At 40.2% G+C, this 26,032-nt stretch overlaps 2 protein-coding genes and 1 long non-coding RNA gene across 9 annotated transcripts in view; all 3 read right to left on the bottom strand.

Annotated features, from left to right (window-relative positions):
* Positions 1–248: 248 nt before the first annotated feature.
* Positions 249–3,676, bottom strand: LOC112576167. Its single transcript, XR_003101774.1, has 5 exons — positions 3,456–3,676; positions 1,876–2,007; positions 1,265–1,469; positions 575–674; positions 249–354 (listed from the first exon to the last, which is right to left on the bottom strand). It is a non-coding gene; the product is annotated as an uncharacterized LOC112576167 (long non-coding RNA).
* Positions 3,677–9,332: 5,656 nt separating this feature from the next.
* The window catches only part of LOC112574974 (pituitary homeobox 3-like), a 31,261-nt gene continuing 14,561 nt past the window's right edge, over positions 9,333–26,032 (bottom strand). Inside the window, exons 1-5 of one of the 7 annotated variants that reach the window (XM_025256432.1) lie at positions 14,405–14,469; positions 13,835–13,965; positions 13,513–13,685; positions 13,295–13,373; positions 9,333–11,995 (exon numbers count right to left, since the gene is read on the bottom strand). In XM_025256432.1, the coding sequence (XP_025112217.1) occupies positions 11,182–11,904 (723 nt within the window). In that variant the 5' untranslated portion in view covers positions 11,905–11,995; positions 13,295–13,373; positions 13,513–13,685; positions 13,835–13,965; positions 14,405–14,469 and the 3' untranslated portion in view covers positions 9,333–11,181. The other 6 variants (XM_025256438.1, XM_025256431.1, XM_025256433.1 and 3 more) reach the window with 6 other exon arrangements.
* Positions 16,926–23,730, bottom strand: LOC112574972. Its single transcript, XM_025256430.1, has 8 exons — positions 23,500–23,730; positions 20,862–20,967; positions 20,216–20,350; positions 19,762–19,968; positions 19,080–19,211; positions 18,755–18,955; positions 18,288–18,396; positions 16,926–17,211 (listed from the first exon to the last, which is right to left on the bottom strand). The coding sequence occupies exons 2-8, from the start codon at positions 20,926–20,928 to the stop codon at positions 17,115–17,117; spliced, it is 948 nt and encodes a 315-aa protein (XP_025112215.1). The 5' UTR covers positions 20,929–20,967; positions 23,500–23,730; the 3' UTR covers positions 16,926–17,114.

Here is a 26,032-nt window from a genome sequence, read left to right as displayed (position 1 = left end):
GTTGTTATTTTTGGCTTATTTGTCGTTTATGAAGAAGAGTTTAAATGTCGTAGAGATATTAAGTGTGAGAACCATGAAGGACAGGATGGTTGGATAGAGAGGGGTGAGCGGCGGAGGAAGGACTGGATGAGGGAGTCGGCGGTACTCAGAAAAAAAAAACTAAATTAACAAAGAAAACAAACAAGCAATGAAGACGAGACATGAGCCTCCAACCCCCCGCCCGATCCATCAGACTTCTGGTGGTAAGGACTCGACCTCGACAGTTCATTGCCAGTGTCATTCTACATGGCAGTAGTTTCTCAGACTTTTCCAAAAGAATTTGCTTTTGTTTGTTGACAGCAGAGTGACTTCGACCTGTAACAGATATCGAGTAGAATAAACAAAAGCTACAAAACGGAGTAAAGTTCGCTAAGTACTGTTGGTACACTATTAATGAACTACTCTACCTATACAAGAGAAAAGGAAGTTTTTTCCTTCTCAGCTTTACTTTTAAACTTGTGGACAAAATGTACCTAATCATTGTTTGCAAAACAACAAAACAAAATAAAGGAAAGAAGAAGACTGCATCTCAAACCTTTGTCTCCACAAGATGGCGAGAAAAGCAACAGCCAGTGCCAGGATCACACACCCTACTGTCACTGGAATCACCACCTCCAGGTGCAACTGTTCCTGATCTTTAAAAAAAAAATCCGAAAATTCAAAGATTTGTTTCAAGTAAAGGGAGCATTTACTTTCATATTTTTCATGTATAGATAATTAAGTTAATCTTTTTGTTTAATGATTATTTATTTTTCAAATATTATTATTTCATTGTTTAAAATTTTTGTGAGAGTTGTGATCTAGCCTGTATGTGGCTGTAGAGCCGTTAGTGACAATATGTAACTATTAAAATACAATTTTCTCACAAAAATGTAATAAACGAATAAATATCGTTACTTTATTAACAAGTATTTTGTCATCATCATCAAATGTCAAAAATCAAATCACAAATACCAACATTTATCAAAAAAAAAAAAATCTCATGTTTATCAACTATTTATTTTTCCCTTTCATCTCTCTCTCTCTGGAAGTAGTTAACAGTTTTATCAAATCTTTTAAGTAAAGGATTGCTGATTTTCACTGGAAAAAATAGAATTATACCCCTATAGCAAGGACAGTTTTAGTTTATTAAGTCAATTCAATGGGCCGAAAGGTCTCGCAAAATAAACTATTGGTATTCTTTTTCTGTCAAGCAAACATATTCGTTAGTTGGGTAATGTATCACCTGGCAACAAGTGGAAGCAGCATGGTGTGTAGGCTCTCTCTTTACCGCCGTTGAATTGACATTCATACTGTCCCTCGTGTTTGGGTGTAGGGCTGGGGATGACGACTGTCAGGCGGTTGGCAACGAGCTGTTGAAGTTGTATCCTTTATGTTTGTCTGCGTAACAGTCAGGCTGGTCACTCATCCAGTACATTCCGCGATGACCGCTGAAAGTGGACGATTTTTCAGTGTAAGAAAAAAATGGTGTGAGAGAAAAACGAGAGAGGGAGAGAGAAAGGGGAAGAGACAGAGAGGAAGAATGAATAGAAGCATGGAACAAAAAAACAAAAAAAAAAAAAGACAGAAGTAAAGAAATAGGGAACGAAGAAAGAAATAAAAAAAGACAGAAATAATGAAGAAAAAATGAAAGAAGAAAAGAAGGCAACAAAGAAAAAAGAAAAAAATTAAAAATAAACAATAATGAAAGAAGAAAAGAAACCAGCAACAAAGAAAGAAATAACAAAATAAACAATAATGAAAGAAGAAAAGAAAGATAAACAGAAAAAATACAAAAAAAAAAAAAAATCAAGAAAGAAGACAACAAAAATTGATACAGAATCAAACGGTCCTTACTTTGTGAATTGTTGTTGAAGTGTACGATGGAGACATCTTTCTTCATGACATCAAGCCTCTCGCTGAACTGACATGTCAGTGACACTGGCTGCCCTGCTCTCACAGACTTAATGTCACACTTTGTGGTCTGTGCTGCAGAACAAGAGAATTTTGTGAATATTAAACCTGTGAAAACAAATTCCCCTGAACATATTTACAAGTCGTTGAAGCAATTTTTACCTCGGCTCGCCCGAAATTTTCATAAATCTGGACCTACTTCCACTTCAATAAGCTTTATTATATTTGACTTTTATCTGCTGATAAATATACTTAATAAGTGTTTTTCTTAAATGGCCAAAATTATTTTTAAAATGTAATCGATCTTGAAGCGTTTAAATCGCTACCGTTTAACCTGAGTGCAAATTTATTTTCAAATAAATTAGTTTGATTAGACAGTGACTCATCATCATTGCTGTTTTGCGATGTTAGTAATCAGACTTTATGTCAATTCAGGTTTGCTTGTCTAAAAACAAAGCAAAAAAAGTGTAAAATATTCCCAACTCAGATTGGAGACAAAAATGAGTCATGTTTGTTAGTTTGTTAGCTCATTTCAGCTTCATTTCTTGTTTGCATGGGGTTAGTCTCGAAGGGTGTGTGTTTGTCCGGTAGGCAAGCTTGCTGTGTTGATGTATTTTAAAGTACAGGTGTAACTGCGGTGTTGGAAATATTCCTTCACAAAGCTTTGAACAATCTCCAGATGACAGTATTCTATTGATGTCCATCGGTCTGTAAGTTTGTTGGATGCTTGCCATTGGTTATTGCCGGATGCTCATCGAGACACGAAATCACTCATCTACGAACTTTTGATGCTACGTCCCTGCATGTTGACAAAATTATTCCTAAATATTTGTATGTACTACCTATTTTCAGCTTTATACCACTATAGAAATACTCTTCTTTCAAGCAACTTCCATTCCCTAAGCATAGACATCATCAGCTCCATCATCAGGAAGCCTCTCTCACATCCGGTTTCCTGTCTATGTGGGTTGCTAGTGTTCACTTGCAAGAGCCACGTGTTTATACTTTCATCTACTTCCTGTCTGCCTCATCCTGCTGTTGAGTTGGGGAGGCACTGCATATGGATGTAAGGACTGAAAACGATTCGTACACATTTGTTATCATTTGCATCTCATCTTCTTCATCTTGGTCACGCGTCCATACCCGGAACTGCTTCTTGAACTCGTGGTGTGGTCCCTGAGGTCATTTTTCCTGGTCCTGCCCTGGACACGTCAGACCTTAACCCTTGCCAGTCAAGTGCTAAGCCTGTCCACTAGCTTAATGGTTAGACTCATATCAGTCTCAGATATTTCTTAAGAAGGTAAGCCAGTCCACCAACAATTAACTATTAACCCTTACAATGATAATCAAGTGCATCTAGTCAGCATGATTTACCACCGAGCATTCTTATCGAGTAACGGAAATACGTCACAGGTGGTACATCCGGGGAGGATCGAGGCTCGGGTACGATCCATTGTTCACAGGGGAGTGAGTAGTGGAGAGTGGAGTTCTGTACCATTAATAATTAATGAACTGAGACTTACCATACAGACCAGGCAGATATAAGATGAAAACTCTGATAAGGTGTGGCACAATCTTTTGAAAATCTGGCGTAACGGCTGCCATGTTCTTGTCTCACCTTGGCCTGGTGGACAGAAAGCTCACTATTATTGCAAATTGAGAAAAATGCTCAGATCTTTATGCTGTCGTACAAAGCACATGCACAGATCCAAAGTATCTGGATAAACAATTTTAAGACAGTTTGCAGTCCACTGCGGTGTATCACCTGACAAGGACACACTTTTACTTTCTTGCAGTTCGAGTCACTAATCACTCAAAATTTTAAAAAAACATCCATTACAGAAACCAAATCCTGTCCACCAAGCAGTTTCTGTTGTATTAGCCTAGAAAATAAATGCAAAAGGTAAACTGTTTTCAAATGTTTGCATCTGCACAGTTTCCTATTCAAACTGTGTCTACACTCTTCGTGATTTGTCTACCGGGCAGACCGCAAACAACAGAATTTTAACTTATGAAACGACATGGGCCCTGGGGATGCCTCTTTGATCAGGCTACTTATTTTCAATCGAAAACGAATGAAAAATAATTTGCTCCTACTTACTCAATATATGTTTGTCAGTATTTCTGACAAGTTGAAGGTGCAAGGGCCGTCTGACTACTGAGCCAAGAAAGCTTGCCTTGCTGTTATCAGTTCGATGAACTCGTGGATGTAATGAAGTGCCATTACGGGGATTTCCCATTCATCAGGTGTTTGTAAAATAATAATAATAGACACACCTAATAAAGTGAACCACACTGAAATGCTTGCAGACAGTTTTGCTGTATTAAGCAATGTCTACAAGAAAATTGTAGTAGTTGGGGGCTTAGGCAGAGTTCTTGGAAGCAAACAATCAGTTCGGAAATTTCCCAAACATCGTCATGTAGACAAAGAGATTAGCAGCACTGTTGTCAGGATGACACATAGGTTTACTTTGTGAAGGCCTTAGATAATGGGGGAGCAGATCAGAACCATATTTTAATGTTTAACCACATGCTGTTCGTCAATTTTCAATCACAGTCGGAAATAACTGACCAAGATGTTATATGACAGAGGGTTGATGCCGCAGAAAGGCAGAATAAGACCTGGGTGGTGATGGGATTACTGACAGATGACACAGGCTTTACTCAATTCTGACATCGATAACTGCTATTATAAGGCTAGATTCATAGGCAGTTCTGAAAAAGTAACATTAACTCAGCATCAGCTACAAACGAGTACTATGAACTCTGGAAGATCAGCTCCATTCGTCATACTCCTCTCTTGCAATAATTATTGTCTGCCATTGTGCAACTACTCCTTCTCTAGTGAACTTACGTGCGACGGGTACCCGTGGCCATACTTTAACTTTTTGGGGGTACGGTCGCGAAAAAGGTTGAGAAACTTTCTTCTAGAGGTCCTCATCTTGTGTACCCACAGTTTCAGCAACAGTCAGCTTGTTAGGGTTCAACGGAAGTAAAACACACCCACGGGGAACGGATGCAAGTCTACATCTTAATTACGGATGCTGAATTGTACTCCACTTGACCACCAATGTCTTTGTGTGTACTACGTCATTAATTTACCCCCAACTCCATCAGAAATTAATAATGTTTTAAACTCGTCTTGCCAGTTTGGCGAAACTCGCCATTCACCCGGGTTACACAGAAACAGATGGAAGTAAGTAAGATGGTGGGAGCTTGTGATTTCATGACGCCACTAAAGTTATTTATATTCACAAATCAGCATGTGAGACACAAAGTTTAAGTGTGATTCTCGAGTGCGACAACAGTTCTCGATCAAGACATCAAAATTACAGGACACTAAAAGTATAATTACACATCTTGAAGGTCATATCTACTTTAAACATGCACCATGAAGTTCATCTCTTCTTTAAATGTACAGGACTGGTCACTTAGAAGCTGTCAGATGGATCCGAGCAAACATGGGAGGAGTAGCCCATTGACAGTTGGAGTCGCCAAGTGCAGCATCCGGGTCATTGTATGCACGTGACGGTTCCGCGCGCTGGACGCAAAGTTTTCCAGGAACAGCATCGCCAGTCCATGTAGTCATCTGCCGTCTGTCGGAGAGAGACCATCCCTTCTTTGCTACTTGAAACTGGCTTGCTCGTGGAAGGCACGTGCACGCGCTCACCTTGTGGAATTCTACAGCAATTATGCATGCACCATTTCAAGCAGCTGATGTAGGTGGCGCTGATGCCACAGTTCGAACTGTGAAGGTCAAGGAAAGAGGGTCAAGGAAGCGAATTGCCGAGTGGCTAGAGCTCAGGCATACGAAAGTGAGTGTGAGTAAGATGTCATTGAACCTTGTTTGTTGTTTGTTTGTGTTTAACGCCGTGTCAGCAACTAGGGCCTTGTCACGGCAATGGACTATTGACAAATAAAGGCAGTCGTTTGAGTAGTCAGTCTTATTATGTATGAACTTTGCTGACATTAAGTGGCTATACACGCTAAAAATATACGTGCCAGCAAACGAGGGACAAGAAGTTTTAGTGTATATATATTAATTATGTTATTAAGTAATTATATTAAGCATTTTATTCCAACTTAAATGTTGATAATAAGTAGCCGCAAAGGCCCTGTGAAATTTACGGTCCATCTGCGGGGGAGAAAAGATTTCAACGGCTTATCCAATAAGTGCAGTTATCTTAGTTCTGGTCAAACGGTTTTTAGTTGTCCCTGTGCTCTGTGCGATGTATTTTAATTTGCATAACAATACTTTATATATACTTTAATCCACAAAACGATAAAACGTTTAGCACAGACTCTTCTACATACACTTGTGTACTACTGTAGTAGTAGTAGTAAGAAGAAGAAGAAGAAGAAGAAGAAGAAGAAGAACAACAACAACAACAACAACAACAACAACAACAACAACAACAACATTTATAGAGCACTTTTTCAACGATTTTCTGAAAGTGCTTTACAGAAAGGCTCTACAGAAATGAACTGAATCACTAACAACTACACACAAACAGACAAGCTCACTTTTATCACAGAAATACCCGCTCGTACACCAAAAAAATACATACACGCGTTATGCATGATGATGGTCAGGACAGAGTTGTAGTAAAGTCTGTTCTAAAAAGATGCATCTAAAGTTTAAACCTAAATAATATTCCCTGACTAAAAGGTTGTGTAACATCGGAATAATCGGACATAATTCATGTCGCCCTCAGGAGAAAATAATCGGATGCTCACTTCACAGACAATACTCCAACTCGAAAAGGTGTTCATGATGTACAACTACCACTACTACTAATAATAATAATCATAAACAATTTCTTACCTTTTGCTGAAAAGGCAAACTTTGTATTATCGTGCGCTTTGCAAAGAATTTGTCCGGAGAATGCGCCGGTTGAGTGACCCTAGTGATATAAATCCACAGAGCCTCGTTTCTAATTTCTCTCATTCAGATCCGAGATGACACACACCGAGTGCGCCCTTCGCTGACTCGTCTTACTACGACAGGGATGGTGATTATTTTTTTTTTCTTCAAACCGTCTGTGCTCTTTCATCATACATTCAGAATATATATATATACAACACATTTTTATCTTTATATGCACTCTCTCTCTCTCTTTCTCTCACACACACACACACGCGCGCGCATTTCTTGGGATCTCATTTTGTCTACATTTATTGACCAGAAAGTGGTTATTGAGTGGGCAAAATTTAACTGACAAAACATCAAGACTCGGTAAGTACCAAAGATGACAGTTTAAATGTTCAGTTTTTTTAAGTGGAGCATCGACCAGAGTACACCAACGTCTGAAACTCGACTATCCATTTCCCTCATTATTAGTATTGCATCGTATTCTGTGTGGATCGTCTGTCTTTTTCACAGACGGACTAGCACATCCATTCATTAAAAAGCTAATGTTTAATTTGTGTGGTGTTACAGCAACAGAAGAGTATACACACACCAACATAATGCCGAGACTGACTCGGGAGGTCCGGTTTGCTCAACGGTTAGCACCGATCACCAATACAGCGAAGGTTGGCTGCCCGGGGTTCAGTTCTCGTCTCGGGCACGCTATTCTTTTTCTGCATGTGGCATCTGTTTACAGGTCTGGTAGCCTTGCCTTGATCTAGCAGTAGTTGCTGGCTCGCCGTAAAACACTAATTTCCACCCCTGACTCGCTCGTTCAAAACACAAGCATAGATAAGGAATTCCGATACGCGCTAATTTTTACAAATTTATTTTTATTTTGTGGGGTGTGTAAAATTGTTAGGCAAGGTTTTGAGTATTCGGTATTTAAAACGAACGTGTTGTTGACTAGGCTGGAAACCCAGTACCTGCATCCTCACAGGCAGAAATGAGTCAGAGAACTAAATATAGCCGCACCACGATGCACCTGATACAGCAATCAAAGGGAGAGAACTCGGGAAAACTCCCGAAGACTCGTCTGACCATTGACGATGCTTCTGACTGCATCGCACACTAACACCGAGACTTGGTGGCACGGAGGACAGATATTCTACAAGAACGATATTGACGCCTTCATGTTTAGCAATGTGACGAAAATTAAGCACTGGTTTATAATTAAACCAGTTTAATTTTTCTGAAAAAAAAATGCTTAAAAATGAAGCAATGTGTAGCCTCCCTTGTGCCTTTTAAATGTAAATTCGCAATGGTTGATTATAGCTGTCCTAAGTTTATACTGGTCGACATAGAAAGTGAGGCAGAAGTACTGCTGCAATTTCTTATGTTTAAGAAAAAAAGAGTGATGGGCATCACTTTGACACACGCATGGCAGATCTTTTAAAAACTTTAAAAAGAGGTTTAATCTCTTGTAAAAGTGAAAAATCTGCACCTGACTGCACAGGAATTTGTTTATAAACATAATATTTTTAGAAATTTTTTTTGGGAAGGGTGTGATTGTACATGTGCTATTTCCCAGAAAGCCAGCCATTAAGCAATCCATCACATTTGGTGTGAATAAATTAACAATCAAAAACAAAACTACACACAACTGTTTTGACATGCATCCATCTACCTATCAGAAACACACACTTGCAGGGTTTCTTTTATTTGCTTGTTCAACTTTCAACAGAGAACAAGAAATAAATCTTGAACATCGTGCCTTGTAAACATATAGTTTTAATGGTATAAAACAAGAAACATCAAGAAGAGGAAGCGGGGCTAGATCGGTCACACCTTGCGAAACCCGCCACACAGTTTAAATGAATCATGGTCTTGGATGAAAATGATCATGCAGACATGAGAGACCAAATAAAAAAAAGATAACAGCATGAAGAAGGGAGAGAGCATGATAAAAGACATTAGAGTTGATGATGGTGGATGGATGACTGATGACAGACAATTTAAATGTCTGCAGGCAACATAATCATATCTTTGAGGACGCACGCATTCAAAATTTCTCAATTTCAGGTATCATGAACAATATATTTAAGAAAATTTAAAATCATCAACATAAGAATTATGAATGTACACACCAAGCAATTATCCTCAAATGAGGAACAGCAAATCATACAGGCTGGGGACACACAAATGCAAGAGAAAATTGCTTTAACTCATGTTCCTTTTTTTTTTTACACATTGTGTGCATATGTACATAAATGCAAATCCTAGGAAACATCATAGAAGGCCGCAAAATTATAATTTGTGGTACTCTCTGAAAAAAGACACACACTCTCTCTCTCGCTCGTACGCAAACAAGCGTACACATCCACACTCTCTCTCGCACGCGCACTGTCGCTCGTACGCAAGCGCACACGCACACACACTCGCACGCAAGCACACACATAGGCTCGTACGCAAGCGCACACGCACACACACTCGCACGCAAGCACACACACACACTCTCGCTCGCGCACACACACACACGCTCGCACGCAAGCGCAACACATACTGTATCGCTCACACGCACGTAAGCACACACACACACACTCGATCGCACGCAAGCGCAACACACACACTCTCTCTCTCGCACGTGCAAGCATGCAAGCGCGCACACACACACTCGCTCGCATGGAAGCGCACGCAAGCCCAACATACACGATCTCTCGCTTGCACGCACGCAAGCGCGCACACATACGTACGTACTCTCTCGATTGCTCGCGCGCTTTTGATCTACACTCGTTCTCTATTTTCCTTCTCGCGCACGCATAGATCTGTACGTACACACGCACACACTCGATCTGTCATTTGCAATTAACAATAGTTAAAAATGAAGTTAATAACGTCCAAATTTGGTGTAGTCAAATTAAACTCCGAGGTTGAATTAATCCCAACTGGAGCCTTCAACTTCAGTTAAAAACAAATAACCCTCCCTCATCTGGTAAAATGAAAGTTCCAGAAAAAAAAGTGGCAAAAATGTAAACAAAGCACAGAAGCTTAATTGTTTCTTCGACAAAACTGGCAATCCATGTTAAAAGGCTGCTAGGAGAGGACACAGTCTCTATAACTCTTTGAATTCTTAGCCATTTCACTTTTGTTGGAAGACTTGGTCAGATTTGCTGAAGAAAGAGAAGTGTCTGATGTGTCTTCACTTACAATCTTATCAAGAGAAGCATCACTGTTTTCTTTTAGTTCCATCAAGGCCTTCTGAAAACTCACGATATCTGAAGATGACTTGCGAAGGCTACGCGATCGAATTAGCTTGGGAAGAGCATTTGCAGTCACATCACAACTTGACTGTAATGGTTCAATGACTTTGCTCTCCTTCTGTAGCAGGGCTACACTGTTTTCCTCCAATCTTCACACAACTAGCCTTTCTCCGAGAAAAGACTTCTTCACCTCTGCTTTGCTTTGCAAGCACAGCTGTAGGCCCAGTGCTTGCAGCATGTGGCTCATCTCTTCTACTCATCATCAAAGACCCAGCATTGAATGAGGCTTTGGTGCTTGTCCTATGTTCATCAGACTTGCCAAGGCTGCTGGTGCATAAGCTTCCTTCCTGAGCAGCTGATGAGCAGGACGAACACGGCTGTGAGAGTCTCTCCCCACCAAGAGATGCCTGATTCTGCAGTGAACTGACACTGCTGTAAAGTGTGGTCTCAGCCACAGAGCTCTGTCTCTCTAATGATGTGCTTAAGCTGGTGCTTGCTGAAGCAGCTACAGAACTGCTAAGATCAGAAATTAGGTTTTCCGATCCTTTAACACTTGTATCTGTGCCACAACTACTGCTAGATGAAGAACATGGTTTAAACTCCGCCTTGGTATTCCCGAAATGTTCAAGAAGCTGAAGCGATTGAGACCGCTGTGACTCTCCATCATGTAATCCAGCATCATGAGACCTTTCTTGAATTCTAAGGTCCCATTCACTGACACTGGCTGAAACACCACCATACAGCCTCCCTGAACGTTTCCCAAAAGAGGTCGACTTCTTTTCTTGTATCTTCCTCCCACTTTTCAGGACATCAAGCTTCTTGGCCAGTGCAGCTACATCTGATATCGAACGAAGCAAGTGGCTACCACCTGATCTGGTAGCATTTGCACTGAGCAAGCCTTCAGCAGAGGAGACACCATTGGACACAGGGCTGTGGATGGCGCTGGAAACATGCTGACCACCTAGCCATCCTCGGATCTGCAGTGAGAAGCTTGAGTCATGCCTCCTCTTATGCTCAGCATGGGGCACTTTGCACCACTGTTGTTCATTTTCTCTCTCTCCTTCTGCACAAGCTTGGCAATGATCTCTTGAAGTTCCTGCTGGACAACCTCGGTCTGCGTGGCTGTGGTCTGAGGCATGTCTAGGACTTCCTGCTGCTGGTACTCTGCTTCTGCTTCATTGTCAGCTGGTTCTTCAGCAATGGGATCCTCAAGATGAACTGATTCTTCTTGAGGACATGGATACCATGGAGCTGGGGAGAAGGGGAAGAAGGAGCACAGCGAGCTGGGCCATAAATAGCCTCAGCATGCATTTTGTGGTTCTTATCCAAGTAATGCAGGATCATAATGAGCTCCATTTCCTGGAAGGCTTCCACGCAAGCTTGCATTGTGTCCAGACTTTCTGGACAAAGCACCTTGACATCAAGGGGAGTCTTTTGCTGCTCGTCATTTAAAGGAGCAGGCAGTGATAGATCTACCTTCTCCACAATGCTGGCTGGACTTGTTGCTTCAGAAGGTTCTAGTACCAAGCTCTCTATGCATACATCCTCTAATGCTTCGACAGTACTTTCTGGTTCATATGCACCATCTCTGGGTTCAACTTGAGTCTTGAAATTCACTTTCAGACCAAACTGAATGTCCTGGTCACTTCTCAGAACAGAAATAGATGTAGCACTACTGCTGGTATCTGTTTCTACATCACCTACAACAACAGGAGGCACTGCCAAGCAAACTTGGTCATGTGCATCTTCGTGAGCTTTAGCATGCACCACACAAGGATCAGTTTCAGGTTCTATAACCTGCAGATGAGATGCTCTGTTGTCTGTAAGGACAGATGGATAATGCTTATCCTTGACTGCCTCCATCTGCTTGTCTTTATCCTTGCCAGCAACGTGCAAATCTTGTGCAAGAATCTTTTCATCTTCGCAGTGCTCAACAGTCAGTTGCACAGCCAGACTGTTAACAGAGATGAAAACAACATTTTCAATTGTTGATTACACTAGGCAAGATCCTAGCAATAAAACATTGCAAATTAAAACTGTACAAAATCTGAAATGATTCTTTAAACTTTGAGAAAATTACAGTCATTCTTGTTATCACACAACTGAGCTTTGGGATAACACTGCAGTTGGTCACATCAACTCAGTGTTTCTACACACTGGTAGCAAAGGTTGTGATGTTCTGGTTGCAGCAGTTGCAAGAGTCACTGGTGTCACTGTTTTAATGACTGGCATCGGTGGCAGGCTGGTAACACTGTGCTGGCAATCAGGTGTGAAAGATACATCATCAATGGCAATAGCTTGATTGGCCATGGCCACATATGCTTCAATAATAATCTGGAAAGGTGTTGCAATACTGATGAGGGGTGAAGCTTCCAGCCATTTGGGGCCCTGCTGACCAGCACTTGTCCAGATCTGCCCATCAGGAGGCCCAGCATTGTGTGTGCGGTACAGGATGCTGAGATGATGCACACTGCTGCCAAAGATGTAGAAGAAAAGCTTCATCTGGCAGTTCTGTCCTGCTGTCGCTCCAAATGGTCGAGAAATGAGCCAGGCTGTGTCTCCAGGGTTGTGAGACCTTGCAAAGAAGAAATGTCCAGAGGATTTCCCAGTCTGTATGTGGAAATCCTTAGAATGACATGCTGCTTGCTTGCTCAATCTGCCAGTCAGTCTTATCTTCTATGCCTGTGTGGCCTTGAGTAAATTCACCGTAGCTAGAACTCTGAAAACTGAAGAGCAAATACAAGGCATAGCTTGGATCCTTTTCATCTGATGCATTCTCATCACCACAGTCATTGGCTGCATCACATTTCTTGTCCAAGTTAATACACACACCATTACCACATCTAAATTTATCCTTGTTGCAGCCTGCACAATTAAAAAACCCTACAAATTTATTGAGAATTGCAGGAAAGTAATAATGTGTGTCTTCTCCAAATATAAAGTCTAATAAGAAAATGGATATCTGCTACTTCTATATAACAAACCACAGGTTCTTCAGAACAATCTAACATAATGGATATATTTCTGTATGTCAATGTTACCATATATACTTTTATTTTACATTTTCTTTAAAACGGAACATATGTATGTTTTATACTGAGTTGTCCATAGTTTGAAAATCTTATGTGCAAGTAACCGGTTAGAGTTTTACAGGTAAACATTTAAACATTATCCAGACAAAGATGCATGATGGTTTCCCTGAAGGAACAACAGATCTAACCAACATAAACAATATTTTATAGGGATGTCTCACCCACAGAAGGAGAGGGTTACTCGTCTGCTCTGGCCGCCTGTTCTCGCCGCCACGTCCCCCGGCGGTTTGAAAACCACTCCTGGAAATTAGAAACACAGCGCACAGTGTTAATAGGTGTCTGTCTCTTTGAGTCGTTCGCAATAGTCGTCGTTGTCGTTGTCGTTGTCGTTTAGTTACCAACTAGTGGACTAGGCTATTGACCGGTTTACTGTGCTTACCCGCACTCTTATTGCCGACAGCCCCGTCTGCCTGGCGAGGTCCTCGCGGACATCCACCCCGGGGTAGTGATTCCTTTGGAACTCCGCCTCCAGCAGCCGGCGCTGCCTATCCCGGAGTATTGTCCGCGGGTGGCGACGAGGCTGCGGGTAGTGGGGAGTGGTGGTGTCGGGTTCTGCAACAAACATGAGAATGAATGAGATGTAATAAGACGCCATTGTAGGCAATTGGATTATCATTAACTCGACCTCATATACATCTATAATACAAATGTAAAGTCAGTCCTTCTGTATGGATCTTAGACATTTCTTTTAAAGTACTCACCAGGCACTGCCGGCTGCGGGGGAGGTGGCGGGGGGAATTGCTGCCCCACAGCGGCGGCCTGTCCTCTTTGCGGGGGACGTGGCGGGGGGACTTGCTGCCCCATAGCGGCTGCCTGATCTTGTACTTGCCTCCTGAAATGATGTCAGTTAGTCATTCAGTCATTCAGACATATTTTGTATCCAGGTTTCTCTTGATGATACTGTAGTTTTATAGCGCGCTAGTATCCGCACCACAAAGATGCACTCAATGCGCGGTGATCCCAGCAGCCACCAAACTGCAGGTCAAATGAAAACTTTAAAAAAGTTTAAACAAGTGAGTCTTAAGATTTTTCTTGAAAGACGCAATACTATCAGACTCCTTGGTCGAGAGGGGAAGCGAGTTCCACAAAAGCGGGGCTACATTGGCTACATTCCCACCTATGTTCCAAATTCTAGTTAAAAACGGCCTTAAAAACGATTATTATTAATTCAATCTCTAAAAACTGAGGTTTTTTAAACCTATAGTCATAAATGTAGTAAGGGTTCGCTCTCGCTTTCCACTTATGCCTCAGTGAAATGTACTTTTACTCACTGATTATTGCTGGACATTTTTTTCGCTCTCTCCTCTTCCAACTGTTGTCTTTTTTTTTTTACGTCATTCATACACGCAATCTGAAAACTTTCGTCACTCACACTCTTTCGTCATCCACGCTCTCTCATCCTTGCACGCGCGTTCAGTCCTCCCACTATATACAAATGTTAGAGGGCATTTTATTCTTAATTTGATTGCATTGACATATATCATATCAAGCGGCAGATGTATTTGACAATATTCTCGAACTTTTTTCCCGTACAACTAGTCCAAATCTCTCTGACCTCAGACATACAGGTTACAGAGACAAATTAGCCAGATTTAGACAAATCTTAAGTGTCATAAATTTAGGTACTTTAAACAGCAGTTCTCTATGCAATTTGTTATATTACTGTGATGAGATCGAACTTTACTTTGTACTTGTTTGTCGTAGGTATACCGAGTTGAGAGAAGAGTGTATTCCACCCAAGTTCTGTAAATTTCCATCTCACTTTAGATTTTCTGTACTTACGGCTGATAATAATCTAGGCATAACACTTTGCTTTGCCATTTACCTCTACAAAGCATCGGAACGGAGGAATAAGGATGTGATACACACTGAAGAAATTTTTGGTTTCTTTTCAATATTTCTGACAAGTTGAAGCTGCAAGAAATGTGCGGCAACGGAGTCAAGAAAGCTGGTTTTGCTGGTTATCAGTTGAAAGTACTTGTGCACGTAATGAAGTGTCATTAGGCGATTTCCTATTACGTGCTTGTAACGTAATAATAGACACACCTAGTAATGGAATGACACTGAAAGGCCTGCAGTAAGTTTTGCTGCACTAAGCAAGGATTAGAAGAAAATTGTAGTAGTGAGGGGCTTAGGCAGAGTTCATGGAAGCAAACAACCAGTTACGAAAATTCCCAAACATCGTCATGTAGACAAAGAGATTAGCAGCACAGTCGACAGGATGACACATAGGTTTACTTTGTGAAGACCTTAGATAATAGAACAAATCATATGCAATTAGGCGCTGGTCATGTTTTCAATCACAGCCCAAAATAATTGAGGAAGATTTTATCTGGCAGTGGATTGATGCCACAGAAAGGCACAATAACACCCGGGTCGTGATGGGATTACTGACAGATGACACAGGCTTTACTCTATTCTGACATAGACAACTGGTATAATAAGGCTAGATTCAGATGCAGTCCTGAAAAAGTAACATTAACTCAGCATCAGCTACAAACGAGTACTATGAACTCTGGAAGATCAGCTCCATTCGTCATACTCTCCTTTTGCAATAATTATTTGTCTGCCATGTAAACCATTGTGTAACTACTCCATCTGTACACTGTTTATAGTATCTATATCCATTAATAGCTTTATCGATCTTGTATTTCACCTTTATGCTGTTCAGTGTGTCTATAACTCTATATGCATCTTACCGTTCACTGTCTGTTATCTAATGTTTGTTTATCATTATTGGTGTGTGGAGAAAGTGTGACCTATCTTGCACGGGATGCAATGCGATACAAGTACACATCATCATTATTATTATTATTACGTGATGCATGTGGCATCTGTTTACAGGGCTGGTAGCCTTGCCATGATATAGCAGAAATTGCTGGCTCCGAGTAAAACACTAATTTCCACCCCTACTCCCCCACCCCGAGACTCGTTCAAAACACAAGCATAGACAAGGAATTTTGATACGTGCTAATTTTTACAAATTTATTTTTATTTTGTGGGGTGTGTGTGTAAAATTGTTAGGCAAGGTTTTGAGTATTCAAAGCAAAGATAGTGTTGTTGTCTAGGCTGGAAACCATGTACGTGCATGATTACAGTCAGAACTGAACCAGAGAACTAAATATAGCTGCACCTGATGCAGCAATCAATGGAGAGAACTCAAGGAATACTCGTCTGACCACTGGCGATGCTTCCGATTGCATCGCACACTAACACCGAGACTTGGTGGCACAGAAGGCAGACATTCTACAAGCACGATGTTGACGATTTCAGGTTTAGCAATGTGACGAAAATTAAGCACTCGTTGATAGCAAAGACAGTTTAATTTTTCTGAAAATAAAATGCTTAAAAATGAAGCAATGTGTAGTCTCCCTTGGGCCTTTTAAATGTAAATTCGCAATGGTTGATTATAGCTGTCCTAAAGTTTATACTGTCAACATAGAAAGTGAGGCAGAAGTACCGCTGTAATTTCTTATGTTTCAGAAAAAAAGAGTGATGGTCATTTGTTTGACACATGCATGGCAGATCTTTTAAAAACTTTAAAAAGCGGTTTAATCTCTGGTAAAAGTGAAAAATCTACACCTGACTGCACAGGAATTTGTTTATAAACATAATATTTTTAGAAACATTTTTTGGGGAAGGGTGTGATTGTACATGTGCTATTTCCCAGAAAGCCAAGCATTAAGCCATCCATCACATTTGGTGTGAATAAATTAACAATCAAAAACAAAGCTACACACAACTGTATTGACATGCATCCATCTACCTATCAGACACACACACTTGCAGGGTTTCTTTTATTTGCTTGTTCAACTTTCAACAGAGAACAAGAAATGAATCTTGAACATTGTGCCATGTAAATATATAGTTAATGGTATAAAACACGAAATATCAAGAGGCGCAAGTGGGGCTAGATCGGTCACACCTTATCCTCACATGAGCAAAACGAGATCTGAACCTTTGGACCTATGGTCCTGTTTGTCAGGAATGAACATGTACACCGTCTGTCATGGCAATAGATTCCTCTGGGTCTTGAGCAACATCCTCTATCCGATGCTGGCAGAGAAGGGATTTTAATCTGTAACAAAAAAATGGATAAAACAATCAAAGGAGAAAGAAAACATGAGCAGATTGACAGTTCCTAATATATTTTTGGTTCTCTTTGGTACAAACGAAAAAGAAACATTTTTAGAACATTTTAGCCTAAATTTGTCTAACTAAAATGTGCCTCTCATGGACCTAGTCCGGTGTAGGCCAAAACTTGGTTATCATTATGCTTTTGTAAGAGGATAAGGACAATGTCACTACAGAGGGATAGCAACGCCTATAAAGAGCAATTTCCAGATTTGAGTGACCAGTGGATTCACTAAGCGTGGACACGGGAATATCTCTGTACCGGCGAGAATTCAAACTCTGTACTCGTGAGACTATATTACCTGGTCTCTAAATCATGCCTGCTGTAACCTCGTCATATCGAGGTAAATTCTTTTAACATTGTTACCTGGAGGTGAATGAAGGAATGAACTGATTATGCGTGGTTTATAGGATGAAAATTTCGTGTAAACCTTAAAGGCGTACTAGCTCACCAGCGCCTTGTAAAAAAAAAAAAAATAATCTTTTATTAGAATTAGAGAAATATGTGGCCATTAGCTTTACAGTGAAGTGAGAGGTCTCATAAGATGTGAGTTGTAATTTAAACACAACATAACCGAGGACACCAGAGTGTAAAATCTTCCGCTGAATGAAGTCCTTGACATACGAGCTTCCCACAGTGACGTCACCGGTGGGTTTCACCTCGCCATGATGATCACATGACCACTCACCGGAAAATGGTGCTGATGTCCTCAGTGTATTTCATTGACGTCGACACCGACTCGTGACCTACTTTTTGTGGAATTTAGAGGTGAAGGACCCTTAAGGTTCATTCTGACCCCGCTTGCGCGTGTTCACAACAATAAACAACCGGAAACTAATTTATCACGAGCAGAGCAATAATTATCATTGAGAAAATGAACACGTGTCGCTAGTAAGTGTAATTTAGCAACACCTGTCTATGAGATCGTCAGAAAAAAAAAAAGGCAAGAAAGAAAAAGAAAGCATCAACTGGTCAGAACATGTAAATGTCTGCGATAAAGACGAGAACTAAATGCCTACCGTTCTCTCAGTATTATTGCCAGGACAGCAGCAATCAGTATTAGCACTGCAACGCTCACGCTCACTGGAACTACTATTTTTTTCTTTTCTTGTTGCTGTTGTCTGTAACCTAAAATGCCAGGACAATGTCAAGGCTTGTGTAACAAACAGGATTTATACTTTCAGCTTAATTAGATACAAAGAAATGAATCCAACTACTAATATTTGACACCGTTAAGCAACACATGTCCAACACAATTATTACTGCTTATAAATGCCATGTATAATTCTCTACTACTACATAATAGCTGGTCATGAAAACTTACAGAATATTCTTCATAAATTCCATATATATATGTAGTTGTCTAATACACCACACTGTTACTATTCATGAATAACGTATTTATTATAGTTATATAAATACTTCCCCCTATATATTGCTAATAAATATCACATTGTCAAATTAAACATTGTGGAAATATACAAACCTGGCAGCAGGTTAAAAGAGCATGCTCTTGACCCGAGGTCGTTATCTCCATTGACGAGGCACTGGTACCGACCCTCGTGCTGTTCTGTAGAATTCGGGATGACGATTGTCAGATGGCTGGTTATCACTTTGTTGAACATGTAACCACTTTTATTGTAGCATTGAAGACTGCCAGACACCCAGAAGCATTCCACAACGACATCTGAAACAGGATATTTTTCAGTTGAAAGACATCAGCGAGTAAAGAAAGAAATAACGAAAAAAAAAAGAGAGAAATGATTAGACTGAGAAGGGAAGGAAGATACCAATAGGCAAACACAGTTCACCTCCAACATTATCGTGGACATAATGCTTCACAGTGACATCCTTCATGGTGATGTTGAGATTCTCGCTGAAGTGACATGTCAGTGACGTGGCTTCTGTCAGGTGGACAGGTTTGATCTCGCACGTTGTGTGTTCTGCACAACAATAACAACAGCAACAACAACAAGTAGTCGTTAATCATTTGTGTTCGTAGAAATCTTACTTTACAGACAGCATGTTGTTCATTATTTCGGACGTAAGCTAGTGAGGAGGGCTCGAGTCATTTGTGGGAACGCTAGTTAGCAATTTAACTCCACCTGGAACCCCAAACCCCAAGAGGGTGCCTGCCTAAGCCCGGATAAAGGAGTAGGGTTGGGCTTGGAGCTAACAATCCCACCACATAAAAAATCCTGCTATTGAAACTGCAAACTACATCAATGTTACATCGAGAGCCTGGACAGAAAGATTCCTCTCCGGATGGGTCTATGACGCATGTTGGCGAAGTCACAGGAAGTCACCGAGTAGACTCATCTCACGACAAAGGAAAAACTATGATAGGAATCTGGAACTAGTAAGTGTAGTATACACATACGTAGCAGTCAACTCGAGTTTGAGTAGCCCACTCCACGTGCCTTTTATTATTTCCTTCCTCCCTCCCTCTCTCCCTTCTTTCCTTCCATCCATCAAGCCAGTAATACTACATACCTTTCAGCAAGTCAAAGCCACAGTCTTTTGCTTCGTTAGGTGCTCCGCCATTGACGAGACATTGGTATCGCCCTTCGTGCTTTTTCGTAGCATTGGGAATGAGGACTGTCAGGTCGCTACCCAACACTTTGTTGTACACGTAGCCTTTTTGTTTTTTGATAAAGCAGTCATATTCTTCATCCACCCAGAAGCATTCCACGATTATTTCTGAAAAAAAGGGATAAAGAAGAGAATGAAAAGGACAGGAGGAGAAAAGACAATTAAAGAAAGAAAGAAAGAGCGATAGGAGGGAGTAAGGAGGAATTAAAGAAGAAAGCAAGCAAATCGAGGATGAGAAAGACAACAAAAAGCACTAACAGACGAAAGAAAGAAATACAATCGCGAACAACCAAGTAGGCAGACATTTGTGAGAACAAATATCAGGCTCGCTATATCAGACAGACAAATGTTTCACCATCGTAAGTGTCGTTCACATAATGCTTCACGGTGACGTCCTTCCTAGTGACGTTGATGTTCTCGCTGAAGTGACATGTCAGTGACCCCACTTCCGCTGGCCGGACAGATTGGATCTGGCAACTAGTGTTCACTGCTGTAGAACAAAACAACTCCATGAACGGTAACATTTTGCTAATTTTCCTAAAACATCGTTTACAGTTTATTGTTGTTTTATTTAGCCTGACACTTAGCAGCTACCCTGATCCAACTATCTGCTAACTAATAAAATTTGTCTTCTTCTGTACCGATCGACACATTAGTAGTACTTCGTGTGACCTCGTTTTCGAAGTATTATTTGTGTTATTTCAACACTAAGCTTGACCACAACCTTGAAGTAGAGCTGACGCGAGGTAGTTAATGTACAAACCTTCTAAACTACAGGCCCCCATCTTCCGTGGGATCCAACAACTTCTTCGGGTTCAACGGAGGTCGAATAAATCCACGGGTCAGGATGTACCTTTGCTTTATTATTACTGCAGCTGAATTTTTTCCCCATAAATCACCATTTTCTATGCGTATTATGTGATCAAATGCCCACCATCGCGTCAGAAACTAAAAGTATGCTGTATGACAGTTATCACATCTTGCCAGTCGGCAGTACTCACCAGTCACCCCGGGTACAGAGGAACAGATGAAAACTAGGAGTAAAATGGTAGAAAATGTTGATCTCATGGCGCTTCGGAGTATTTTTTTCCCACAGCAAACCCTTGGCTGCAATAAAGGTATCATGAAACATCAAGGATGCATGTACCAAGCAAACTAGAGAACAAGCTTTCGAGTTTTAGCATAACATCCATACAGATATATTATTGTCGTTCTGACCATACAGGACTTACAAACGAAGCTGTTGAATTATTAATTAATTAACCTGTGAGACTCAAAGCTTAAGCATCATTTTTGAATATACAAGGTGGGCCACTTTAAAGTAGTCCGATTTGTTTCAGAAGTTTCTAACATGTCCTTTAAGGTTAACATGTATACATCATGAAACATCAAGAATGCACACACAATCATTCGAGTTTTAGTTATAACATTCATACAGATATATTATGTTCCTGACCATACCGTACTTACAAACAAAGCTGTTTAATTATTAGCTGATATTAACAATAAGTGGGTGGTATGTAAGACAAGTGTTTATTTACTTCGTGTGGATCGCACTGGCAGAAATATTTTTGCTCACATTACAGACACAGCAACACCACATTGAACGATTAAATAAATAAAAGTGACCATCTTATTCCGCCCAAACTGGAGTCTTGAAAAATTAATAGTCGCAATGGTCTTATGAAATTTCCGGTGAAGATCAGATCATGTATGAGGAAAAATGTGACTGGCTTACCCCAAAATGCAGCAATCTTACTCCTGCTCCGACCGCTTTTAGTTGTCCCTGTGGTCTGTGCTACCTATTTCTGATCACATCCGATGCAACGATAAACGTTTTACAAAGATCTGCACCTTTCAATTCCTTCCCATCCAAACAGCATATAAACTGATACTCGGGCTTTTTTTCTTTGACCCTGTAGTGGAAGGCTGGGCCTGAGTTGATTGACGTGCACCCAGTAAGGTGAGACGGTGAGACTGACATTTGGGCGCCCGGTAGCGTAGTGGTTACAAGACTTGCTTGTATATAAAGATAGACTGGAATGTGTGTGTGAATATATATACATATTTTTTAGTATCTCGATACTGCTTAGAGGGGGATAGAATAGTATATGCATGTGCATCCAGGGATCAGGGCGAGCAATGACGTCACGTACGGAGCGGCCATCTTGGCGACTTCTCGCCACAGCAGGAGGCAGCCATATTGGCGGAAGGGTGGTCACATCCGGTACGAGTGATCTGCCCTTTCCAAAATTGATCTGCCCCTGAATGCTCGAGAGTGACATTCCCCTTGTGATCCAACCAATTATTGTATTACCCTTTTGTGTGTGTGTGTGATAGGACTCGGGGGAAAATGTTGATTGAAAGAGCCCGTTTCGTCAAAGCTTAGAAAAGTACGTACTTTAATAAACTTTGTCTACCAGTCGCCTGGAGGAGTCAGGGATCTGTTTGTCTGGCAAACATGTTTTTGCCGCATATAGCAACAAGAAAACGTGTATCACAGTTTGGAAAGTATCACAGTCTAAACGCGAGCAGCAGTCTTAAATATTTACCACATCGTCGAGGACCTTTCGCTTGATATACAGGTACGACAATGAATTTCTATGTTGCTGGTAGGTAAACATACATTTACCGTCGGTTCTATAGCCGGTGTTGCATCCACCGCTGGATTGCTGTGTCTGTAAAATGTGTTTGAACTTGTTGTGGTCAAGTTGATTTTGGTTTTTGTTTACATCCTTGGTGCTGAGTTTTTGAGTGTCAACAAAAACAAATGTAAGTTTTCCTTCAGAGAGCGACGATGACAATCACAAACCCACATATGGTAACACCCACACACACACACGCATAAATATAACTGTTTCGTCAGTTCTGTCACAATCGGGAATTGCCGCATTGCGATTCGTTATTTGAATCATTGAAAAAGTAGCTAGGTCAGTAAATGACATGTTGTTATAAATTCATGCGGTATAATAAGTGGTAAGGCAGGCAAGTCGTCGATAACTTAAATTACGCTGTTCTATTTCATCACACGATTCCTTCATCCCCGTCTGTGAGACACAAAGTTCACAAAGTCACTTAAATTTCAGATTAAAGAGACTGTACAATGATGTCTGTAAAACAAACTACATGATCAAAGGGTACCATGCCAAGAGGAAAGTTTACATGAATTCTGTGCTATTTCCTGTCTAGCGCAGTATGACGTGAGGGATTCTTTCACATTTTCTTGCGTGGTCACCACACAAACAATTGTCTTCAAGCTGTCAAGACTATTTTCTGCACTTTATAGACATGACACGACAGTTGATAACGCATGTTAAAAACTCAAGCCATGTTTCACTTCACATTATTTCAAAAAATTCATAGTTAGCACAAAGCAAAAAAGAAGTTTCATGAGCTGTGAATGAACCCTTTACCAGTCGTAAATACAGTAAAGACAAATATAACATAAATCCAGTGGGGTCTACCAGACAGGCATACATATGTCAAATTACTCTGCGGCTGGTCATCAAAGTGTGGATAGGTCAGGACTATAGGTCTCAACATCCTAAGAAGCGATCGAATAGGATGATTATTGCTCTTTTCAATAGGATCGATCAGGACTGGGTCAGACTCATCATAAATATAGTGCGTGATACTTACAATGCCCAGAGTTCAGAGACTCTGAAGAATGCTTTCCAGAGATCGCCACTGATTTCCGCACACAGCGACAAGTCCACAGGAACTTTGGTGACCTCAGTAGACAAAACGGTTAATTAAACAGGACGGGGTTGGGTGGTTGTCGTACCTGCAACCAAAGGCTACATCACGGCAATAGGACAAAGCACAACACCGCAAACTCCTGCTCAACTACACCGTCTGCAGGAACAGTACGACGGAGGAACCAGGGTACAAGCGCACCAAATGACCGCGAGGCGTTAGACATTTTCGGGAATTCCCACAGTGACGTCTGATGACGCAGGCGCTTCTCGCCCTTTCTGCTAAGATTAAAATGCAGTGTAGAGGGGTTGCTGAATGTGAACACAGTACTAAGTCCTGGTGGTGAAGTAGAATTCAACTTTCTACATGGGAATCGATCAATCGAGAGCACTGATTGAATTGGCGACCAGCGAGATGTTTTCGTCTTAGTCGAGCAGACGATAAAACTTGTCAAAGGGAGATAACTCAAACAGCACATAATTCTCAAGCAAAGGGAGAGAAATGGCAGAATTATGTACAATAAAGATACATGTATATAAAAATAACTACCGACAAACAACACATACCACCAGCTACAGTCAAGTACAAGATGGTCGGAATATATATATATAATGGGTTTCAGAATTTGTGGTCATTATATTTTTCAGAAATAATACTCCAAAAAAAAACTGGATGGGAAGAGAAATTATCCATCAGATACAAAGATTCACACACGCGCGCGCTCGCACACACACACGTTGGATGAAAACACTTCACATACTTGGTGTTTTCTTTTTTTATTTGATAGTTCAATCTTTAGCAAACAAAAGAATTTCTATCATATTGTGCCCTGCAAACTGGTGACCAGACTACGGTGAAAATAGGAAAAATTAAATACTTCAGGTAGCGAAGATTGTCAAAAATAAACTTAAAGAAATGTTCTCTTGGATAATTAAGAGACAAGAAAGACCAGAAAATTAACAACAGAGAAGCATAATTAAACGAGAAAAGTTGTTTGATGACTGATGACTAAAAACTGAAGTGGGACAACTGATGCATGTTGATGACTGCTGACAATATTGATCTATACTATCTTGGTTTTGACCAAGTGGACGAATGACATCAGCTTCTGCCTAAATCCATATTACTTTTCAGCAGGGCCGGCGCTAGGCTGTGTTGCGCCCTAGGCGAAAGAAAGACTGGATAAGTCTTTGATTTATGATTTATTTCATTTGCTTTTTCCTTTTTGTTCTGTTGTTTATGATTCATCTCCTTGTAAGTCTTGTTCTTGTCTCAAGTGGTAAGAGCAAGCTCGTTTATGAGAATGAGCTATATAAATCTTGCATTTATAACAAGCAGGAAAAAAAATATTTAAAAGTACAGAATATGACAGACTTTACTAGTAATTTTTCAATATTTTAAAAATTTATCTTAACACTCATCCTTTCTCTCTCGTACACTTTTATTTCATGTGAAATAATATTTTAGACAAATAATATAATAATGAATTGGAGCAGTAAGAAAGCATTTAAACCAAGCGCATGTGTGTGTAGAATTATATATATATATAAAATCTTGATAAAAATTATTGTGTTATGTCCTAACAACTTAACTGTCTCATCATTAATTCCAGTACTGGCCATAGGAAAAAAAACATGTTTAAATTGACTGATCTTTTCCTTTGGTCGCTGCTAAATACAGCCATCCATGTTTATGAGTTATATGCAATAAAAATGCATAATTCATTTCAAGAATACAGTACATATAGATCAAAATTAATGAGCACATATTATGAACTAAAAAAAAAGATGTTTATGATACAGAAGGCCATGATCCTGTTCATAATCATTGTAATTTGTACCTGAAATTTACACCTTGCATAGGATGTAAGCCTTCATCTAACAGTTAACAAGCAGACATTAGGAAAATCATGTTAAACATATGTTCTATGCTGCACTGTGATCCTTGCTCTTATAATGCTACTTCTGTTAAACATTCGTGGCATGAAAACAATAATAAAAGCATGACAACTTTGAGAGTTTCAACTGTAGCATGGTTATTACTTTTAACAGCCATTATTACTTAAATATAATTAAAAACAGCATCAGTAAATAGTTAATAATAGTAAAATGTTTAGGTAGCCTGAAATATTCAAGATGCTGTTTCTCTGAACACCACTGAAAATCAAATCTGAGTTTCAATAGTTTCCTACGAAATCATTCCAGTCATCAAACCAAGAGCTGTAAAGGTTCAAATTTTTGAATTTTTTTTTTAAAAATAACTTATATTATATATATAAAATAGTCATCTTCTCTTTCATGAAGATTCACACGTGCAGACACACAGATGGCTTTTTAAAACTGACGGTTGCAAGATCTTTACAGTTGATTGGCAAAACACAATTTATGCATTATTTCATCATGTGTACTCTTATTTTATGCCACAGATCTTTCTTCTACAGTCTCACTCAATCAAACACATGACCACACATACAAAC

This window comes from Pomacea canaliculata, linkage group LG11 (genome assembly GCF_003073045.1).
Source record: "Pomacea canaliculata isolate SZHN2017 linkage group LG11, ASM307304v1, whole genome shotgun sequence".
Lineage (NCBI taxonomy): Eukaryota > Metazoa > Mollusca > Gastropoda > Architaenioglossa > Ampullariidae > Pomacea > Pomacea canaliculata.
The sequence above is the reverse complement of the archived record's forward strand: the minus strand, read 5'-3'. Positions and strand labels throughout refer to the sequence as shown.